The sequence below is a fragment of the Mytilus edulis genome, chromosome 11 (assembly GCF_963676685.1).
Source record: "Mytilus edulis chromosome 11, xbMytEdul2.2, whole genome shotgun sequence".
NCBI lineage: Eukaryota > Metazoa > Mollusca > Bivalvia > Mytilida > Mytilidae > Mytilus > Mytilus edulis.
In genome coordinates this window covers 52,027,455-52,035,864 of record NC_092354.1, presented here as the reverse complement: position 1 = coordinate 52,035,864, position 8,410 = coordinate 52,027,455, and the positions used below count along the sequence as shown (strand labels likewise).

The 8,410-nt window shown below is 50.7% G+C and overlaps 1 protein-coding gene across 1 annotated transcript; it reads right to left on the bottom strand.

Annotated features, from left to right (window-relative positions):
* Positions 1-1,526: 1,526 nt before the first annotated feature.
* On the bottom strand, positions 1,527-2,572 carry LOC139494364 (uncharacterized). Its single transcript, XM_071282529.1, has one exon. It carries the CDS (start codon positions 2,559-2,561, stop codon positions 1,527-1,529), a length of 1,035 nt encoding a protein of 344 aa, XP_071138630.1. The 5' UTR covers positions 2,562-2,572.
* Positions 2,573-8,410: the final 5,838 nt, after the last annotated feature.

The following is an 8,410-nucleotide window of genomic DNA, read 5'->3' as shown; positions in this document are numbered from 1 at the left end:
ACTCCCGCACCTGAGCAATCCCCCCCTGGAAACAGTGGAGATGAATCAGCTGTAGCGGATTAACTACCACGCTCTTCAGAACCTCTAAGACCTCGCGATGGGCTCGGGCGTGAACCCTATCCAGTCTGCCACCCCGAATGTGCAAGACCACAGGCTGGTCAAAGCGGCAGGACTGGAGTGCCCATCGCAAGGTCGATATCTGCCGGGCGTGTAGTTTTTCCTCCACAGTAAAATCCACTCCCACCTCTCCAAGGGCGGACACACTGGAGTGAGACACCAGTTGGTGGAACCGGTGCTGAGTGGCGTCCTCAAACTGCCCAGCACTCTTTGGGTGGATTCCCACTGCTCCAACCCACCCTGGCTCCAGCCTCAAAGGCACACTGAAAACTGCAACCCCTCCAGCCAGCTTGACTGGATCCACAGGGACAGGGTCCAACCGCACCCTTAGGAAATCACCCAGAGATGTCCGAGAAGGCAGCCCCATCTTGGTCAGGGACCTATCCAGATGCATATGACTGTCAAATGCCTCCGGAAGATCCCTGCACAATTGGGACTCCACTCCCCTACTCCCTGAGGGACTCCCAGGGTACTTTGATCCCTGTGCCCCCACAGATGAGGATGAGCCTCTTGACCCTAGACTCGGAAGTGACCTGCTGGGACCAGGACGTGGGAGAGACATGAGGGAGGGTACAGGCCGGGTGGGGAGGGACATGAGGGAGGGAATGGACCTGGGAGAGGGCCCCGTGGAAATGAACGCCCCAACCTGCCCCATGGGCCTGGAAGTCCCCTGTGTGCAAACCGGAGCCCCCAGCCTGCTAAAAACTCCTGCCTTGGCTGGTGGACTCCCCTGCTCACTAGAGGAGCTCGCCGGGGACGACTCACTGGAGCTTAGGTTAACCTTCCCCAGAAAGGCCCGACGCTGATTTCCCTGTAGTAGAGCCATCAACTCCACCTGCGCCCTCCAATGCATAAGGACTGCAGGTGAGTTTATTGGCGACAGTGTGAAGGTTCGCGGAACCTCCCACTGCGCCAATTGGCACACTGCTGCCATGGCTCCCCACTCAGCGGTCAAGTCCTCTGGAGTCAGCCCCACAGTCTCCAGCTGGCTTATCACCCAATGGATGGGGTCCCCAACAGCAGCCCCCCCCCCCCCCCCAGGGCCCTGAAGAGTGTGCTCAGCGATGTGAGGCGCACCCGGGCTAACCCTGGGTCGGAGACTACCAGGTCACGGAACACCTCGGCCACGTGCTCCGCGAGAATGTGCCCTTCAAGGCCTGGTCCCCGGGTTTCACAGCCAGAAACTGGACAAGACAGTCCAGTACCAACTGCTTCACCCTGAACTCCATAGTGAGGTGTTGCCACCTCACCGGAAGCTGGGGAGCCAGACTGGCCCCGACACACCTCCTGACCCTGAGCCACCCCCTGAGGTGAGGTTGTCAGGAGAGGTGAGGTTGCTGCCGTGGCCTTCTTCTTGGCAGCTCTGCTCTTCTTGTTGCTCCTCGACTTCCTCTTCTTCTTGGTCTTCTTCACCTCCCCTTCCCCTCAACCCCTTCAGACCCCCCTTCGGACCCCCCACATACCTCTAAGGCAGCCCCTGGGCTCCCCTGGACCTCAGGGTCCAGCTGCCTCAGCTCCTCCTCCGACACACACACTACCAGTTCCTCCGTCACCTCTGTGACGGAGGCCTGCTCTGGAGAAGGTGGCTGGCTTCCATCCCCTGTTTTGTCAATACTGTTCTGGTTATTCATCTGAAATAGATTTACCTTAGAGTGCAGGGAGATCCTGGACACGTGCACCTCTGTGGAGACCGAACATCCAGGACACTGATAGGCGTCCATTCTGTCCGCCTCCTCAGGAGTGATGTCCACGCATCGTCCATGGAACCATTCCCTGCACTCGTCACATCTAATCATGAGACCCCCATCATCTGGTCCCCGGCATGAGCAATAAATGTTTTTACCCCTTTTTCCCTTGGGTTCCAACTCCTCTATTTCCTTCCAATTTCTACTTAAAACTTTAGCTTGTAGTTTTTTACACCAATTTGGGACCTCCCTATCTTTACACAACTTAATCCGGTCATGATGGGCCACCACCATTGCTGTTTTCATTTTGACCCTGTAAAGATATGGAGTGAGACTTTCCACCACCACCCCAGGGCCCTTCCAAGATGGTGTCAGTTTCCGACATTTTCCCTTGATGGTGGCCGTGTCCAATTGATACACTAGATCCCCCACCTTAAACCTTTTGACTACCACCTTGAGATCGTAATCCCTTTTGAGGCGTTCTTGTGCCGTTTTTAGATTGGCCCTGGCCAGCTCGTGTGCCCCTTGGATGGCCTCCTCTAAGTCTGAAACATATTTTTCTCTATCCTGAATTTCCTCCCCCTGTGGCCCCCTGAACATCAACTCAGCAGGTTGATTGACTTCTCTGCCCAACATGAGATGATTAGGAGTAAACCCGGTGCTTCTACTGACTGAAGCACGGAACGCACCAGCTAATTGCGGAAGGAATAGATCCCAGGACTTTTGATTTTTTCCCACAAAGCACCGCACTGAGGCCATCAGCGTTCGATTGCAACGCTCTACTTGACCATTGGAGGAGGGGCGGTATGGGGTGGTTCTACTTTTGTGTATTTGAAGCAGGTCACACATGGCTTTAAACAGATGGGATTCAAAGTTCCTCCCCTGATCAGTGAATACCTGAAAGGGACTCCCGAAACGGGAGAAGAACTCATTCACTGCCGTACGGGCGGTTAGTTCTGCGCCCTGGGCGGGGAGAGGGACACATTCTACCCATTTGGTAAACTGATCGATCATCATGAGGATATGTTCATTTCCTCGTTCTGTTTTTGGGAGGGGCCCCACAAAATCTAGATGAACCCTTTCCATTGGTGCCCCGGCGTGATGTTTCACCATAGGGTGACGGTTTGGGCGAGTAGCCTTTTTGTTTTGGCTACACAAAGCACAACTTGCTACATACTGTTCAATCTCTTTCTTCATCCCTCTCCAATAATACCTTGGCTTGATCCTTTGGTAGGTTCGGTCCCCCCCTTGGTGGCCTGCTGCAGGAATATCGTGACACAACTCCATGAGTTCCTTCCTTGATACTTGGGGAATGACCACCCTATCTGCCTCTCCTTTCACCCCCTTCCTGTACAGTATATTATCCCCACTGAGGACAAATAATTCCCGATTTAACCAGTAGTACTTGGGGGCGGGACCGCTAAGGAAGATTTCCTCCTCAGAGGGTTCCCCTTTTGTTTTCCTCCATTGAACCACCCATTTTAAGTCTGGGTCCTTACTTTGGTTTTCTTTTAACTCTTCCTGACTGTATCCCAAGTTAACCCCTAGGTCCCCTCCTACTTCCTGCACCCAGATGTCACCCTCCCCCTCTGACCATATGGCTAATTCGTCCCCCCTCTTTGACACAGACACCCGGGATATTTGCACCACTGGTTCTCGTGTGTCTTTGGGTTGTGTACTACCATAGGGTCTCTTTGCCAAGGGTATGGTATCATCAACATTTTTTGTGAACTGTCCCCAATTTTGTTGAGCTCGGGCACAGTAGGTACATCCCCCACAGGGCAAATTTGCTACAACCTTGTCTACTTGAAACTCAGGACACGGTCCGTATTGAGGCAATCGAGACAAAGCGTCTGCATTAGGATGTTTAGCCCCTGGCCGGTGTTTGATTTCCATATCAAACTGACTGATTTCTTCCAGCCACCGGGCTAATTGTCCCTGGGGTTCCTTGAAATTCGTTAACCAAGTGAGGCTACTATGATCTGGTCGAACCGTAAACCTCCGCCCCAGCAAGTAATGTCTGAATAGCCTGGTGAACCTGACAATGGCTAACAGCTCCTTTCGGGTCGTACAATATTTCTGCTGTTCTGGGGTTAGGGTAAAGCTAGCATAGGACGTGGCCCGTTCCTGTCCCCCCTGGACCTGCAATAATTCTGCCCCAATAGCCTTGTCGGAAGCATCCGTGTCTAAGATAAAAGGATCAGTGGCATTGGGTAATGACAGAACAGGGGCTGACACCATGGCTTCCCTGAGTCTATCGAAAGACTGTTGTTGCTCGTTTCCCCAGAAATAGGGGCGTTTTCCGGTTAAGGCTTGAAGGGGTAAGGCTATATTAGTATAGTCTTTTATAAAGGCCCTGTGATAGTTTGCGAATCCCAAAAACCGTTCAACTTCCTTTGAGTTCCGGGGTTTTGGCCAGTTTTTTACATCTTTTACATATCCCGGCCCAGTTTCCATCCCTTCGGGACCTACCACCCTCCCTAAAAATTCTACCTTTTTCCTAAATAAATCGCACTTCCTGGGTTTTAGTTTGAGCCCGTACGTCCTAAACCTTTCAAATACCACCCTCAGGTTTGCCAAGTGGTCCCCAAAATCCCTTCCCAAGACTAATATGTCATCCAAAAAAGCTAACACTACCCGCCATGTTAACCCCCGGAGTACAAGGCTTATGACCCGGACGTATGTGGCTGGGGCATTGCATAGCCCGAAAGCCATGCGTGCAAACTCAAACAGCCCATATTTGGTGATAAAAGCCGTTTTTGGCCGGTCCTCCTCTTTTATTTTGACTTGCCAATACGCCGAATTAGCATCCAACTTGGAGTACCACACATTTCCTGCTAGGGTGTCTAGGCACTCTTCTACTAAGGGGAGTGCAAAGATTTGGCGGGAACAGGCCCCATTGACCCTCCTATAGTCCACGCACCACCTAACGCTACCATCCCTTTTCCTTATGAGGACTGGGGCAGAAGCCCACTCCGATACGGATGGCTGAATTACCCCAGATTGTAACATTTTTTCCAAATGAGCCTCCTCTTCTTGGGCAAAACCTAAGGGTGTGCGCCGCATTCGCTGTTTAATGGGGGGTGATTCCCGGTGTCAATGCCATGTTCCAAGGCCGTGAAATGGCCCAGGTCTAAGTCACTGCTAGCAAAGACATCCTGAAATTCCTGTAACAGGGAACACAAGGTCTCCTCCTCCCCCTTAGACAAATCCTCACAGGACCTAGTGAACATCTCTTGTAAGTGTTGGGGCAACAATTTTTCCTTAACATCTCCAGCAACCCCCATCTTGCACACTTTAGGGCCCGGGGGTTCCCCCATGTCGACTTCCTGAGCTTGGGCTAGTAGATCCCCTTTTGCGATCACCAGGGGACTATCGGTGAGGTTTATCAGACACAACACCGGATCTTGACCTACATCATGTAAGGTTCTGGGTATGAGCAAACAGCCCTCAGCCTTTGCCTCAATGATGTATTCTCGACCCATGGGTTTGGCCAACACTCCCATGACTCTTTGAACTGAATTGGCTGGGACTGTATGATTCTTTCCCGCCCGTACCTCAGTTGTTTTGGCCAATGAACTGGCCTGACCCCATGACATTTGGATGACCTCCCCGTGAATGGACAATTGATTCCTATGCAAGTCAAGCGATATGCCCTGCTTCCTTAAGAAGTCTATTCCCAAAAGCATCTGATCTCCAATTGGTGCTACATATATGTCCCATGTGAACTCTTGGTTCCCCAACTTAATATAAAAAGGCCCAGCAACAAACCCATTCATTTGTAGGCCCTTTCCTGCAGTGTTCATTACCACTTCCTTAAGAATAGGAGGTGGCTCCTTTAAACCTTTGTACATTTCCTCGGATATTAGGGTAACCTGAGCTGCTGTGTCTACAACAGCAGCGACCCTGTGACCCTGGACTACCACAGGCACCCGATACATAGTACCCCCCGTTAACTGACTTATGGTTATCGTTTCTCTTTCCCCCTCTGTCACCAAGTCCCCCTCCCCATCACTGGTTGAGCTATCACACAGTGTTTGTTCCCCTTCCTCCCCCGACTCTTCGTCTTGTGACCCCGATTCAGACATGTCCGGGACTATGAGACTGATGGGTTCCCTCTTAGGCCCCTCTATTGGTTTTGCTGTTTGAGCTATGTCTTTCTCCTTGGTGGACGTGGGGTCTGGTGGGACGGGAGGTAGTGATTTAATGACCCCTAGTTCCTCGGGATGGGACGGTTCCTCTAGGCATTCCTGCACAAGTGGGGAAATTATTTCCTCCGGTATCATTTCTATTTGACTGATAGTACCCTCCTTAGTTAAGTAAGGTGGGTTATGGCTTATCACGAGGTCCTTTATACTCCGTGGTTTAGGGGCCAGACTCAGACCTCTTGAGTCGACCCGTTGGAGTTTAACGGACCCTTGTTGTCCTGGAAGGTTACCTTTTTCCCCCAGGTCGAGGAGAATTAGACCTTTGAAACTTTGGGCATTCCCTTTTAAAGTGGCCTGCCTCCCCACAATGGAAACAACCACCATTACCGGCACGAGGAGAGGGGCTTCTGGATGGGGGCCTAGCATTATTGCGGACAGCAAAAGATAGCTTTTGTATTTCAGACATGATATTGCCCAGAGTCCCACTTACCTCCCCCTTGAAGGCATGAAATTGGTCCTTCAAATCCTGGACATCTTTAGGAGAATGTTCTTTGGGGATAATTTTGGAAGGGGCATTATTGGAGACTGGTCCTGATGTGGAACATACAGTATAGTGATCCCCACCCCTGCCTCTGATCTCAGGACTTACACTTTTTACTTCTTTTCGGGCACTACGGCCATATATGGCTTGGTGGTTATGTTGGTGCCAACGAATTTTATCCACTGCCTCCTCAATACTCTTTGGTTTGGCATTGGAGGCCAACATTCCCCCCTCCTTATCTGAGGCCCCCCTGACACAATCTCATGATGGCTTGCTGGTACATGTGATCTTCAGGAAGGTGACGGAAGGCTTTTGTGGCGAGTGATTGGACCCTGTCGGCCCAGTCCTCTAAGGTTTCATCCCCACCCTGCCTGGCAATGTTAAATTGGACTTGGGCTGTTTCTGGCAACTCATTGAACCCAAATCGTTTGGCCAACTTACTCACCAAGTCTTCATAAGACAAGTCATGCCTTCTTTCCACGAGCAAGGCATAAAACTCACTGGGTTTCCCATCAAGGGACCAGCACAATTGATCCTTGCACTCCCCTGAAGACCACCCACTAACCTGGCATAATCGGGAAAATTTGGCATAGAAAGCCTGCCAATTAGTTTTCCCATCATACTTTAAGCTCTTTTGTAGGATGGGAGGTCTAACCCCCATAGACCCCCTCTGTCTTTGGTTATCTGACCCTCCAATGTTCCCCTGGTGGTCATATGCATCCCGACGAGAGCTTCTCTGGTCCCCATATCCCCGTCTCGGTTCCCCTGACCCTGTGGGGTACCCCATGCTACTGGTGTGCCTTGATGCCGGAGCCTCACTCTCCGGCTGGGCATCTCTGAGCCTTGGACCCTCATTATCAATATACTGGTTTTGAAAACCCCCTCTTCCCCTTCCTGTATCCCCGGCATTGTTATATCTAGACCGAGGTGTTTCCCTCTTGGACCCCCATAAGCACCCATGGGCCTGTCCCATTGGTCCTGGTGGGTTCCCATGTCTTCCCTGAACCCCCGGTTAAGTTCCCCACCATCTTGGAAGTTGAGATGCTGGGATGGAGATGTGGACACTGACTCCCTGGCTCTGGGTGTTTCTCCTGATTGACTGGGATACTCAGTTTGCCCCCTACCCCTTGCCTGTATGAGGCTATCGATCCTTTGCACCTTCTCCTGATGCCCCATCTCCTCTTTGCAAAATTTATTAGACCCCCTGTTGGGTGGCTGAGAGGTACTAAAATCCATAGATTCCAGAGCTGCCTCAGTTATTCTCATATAAGGAACCTCCCGTAGGTCCTCCAACTCCAGAATTCCTTTATCCTCCCTCAATTCCCAAATTTTTGCCGCAATTTTTGCCCCTACCCCTGGAATTGATAACAATTCCTCAAAAGTGGCAGAGTTTATGTGGACTCTAGCCATGGTTACACTTTAATGGAAACACAATAAATAAACAATAAACAATTTAGGATTAAATTAGGGCTTAGGCAAGGGTATCTACTGAAAAGGGGTGTTTATACTATCAAACTGTTTTGTATGGTTTTACAACAACAACTTTTTAACTGGGGATCAAGCTTATAAGTTGACCCCAGAGGTATGTATGTAAAGGGCAAGTGTATGTGTGTGGGTTGTTTAAATTGACACTTACAATTTCTTCTTTCTGTTTTGACAACTGGAAGATTTGCAAATTTGGGTTGCAAATGGAAGTTGAACTGCGTAGGTCAACTGAGTGCAATACGCGGCGGAAATGGATTGGGGTTTACAAAATTCCCTACAAGGGTTTTGCAGAACGAGTAAGGGGTTCACACTTGTTCCTACAAGGGCTCCGCAAACGGCCAAGTATGAAAAAATCCCTCAAAAATAACAAACGGTGACTGAAACTTAACCACACAAGGTTCCCTTCCCGGTGCTTTAACTTTTCCCTCCCAATA

What these genes read in the sequence shown, in the direction of transcription:
- LOC139494364 (XM_071282529.1), bottom strand. Translation starts at nt 2,561, where the DNA reads ATGGCCTCAGTGCGGTGCTTTGTGGGAAAAAATCAAAAGTCCTGGGAT.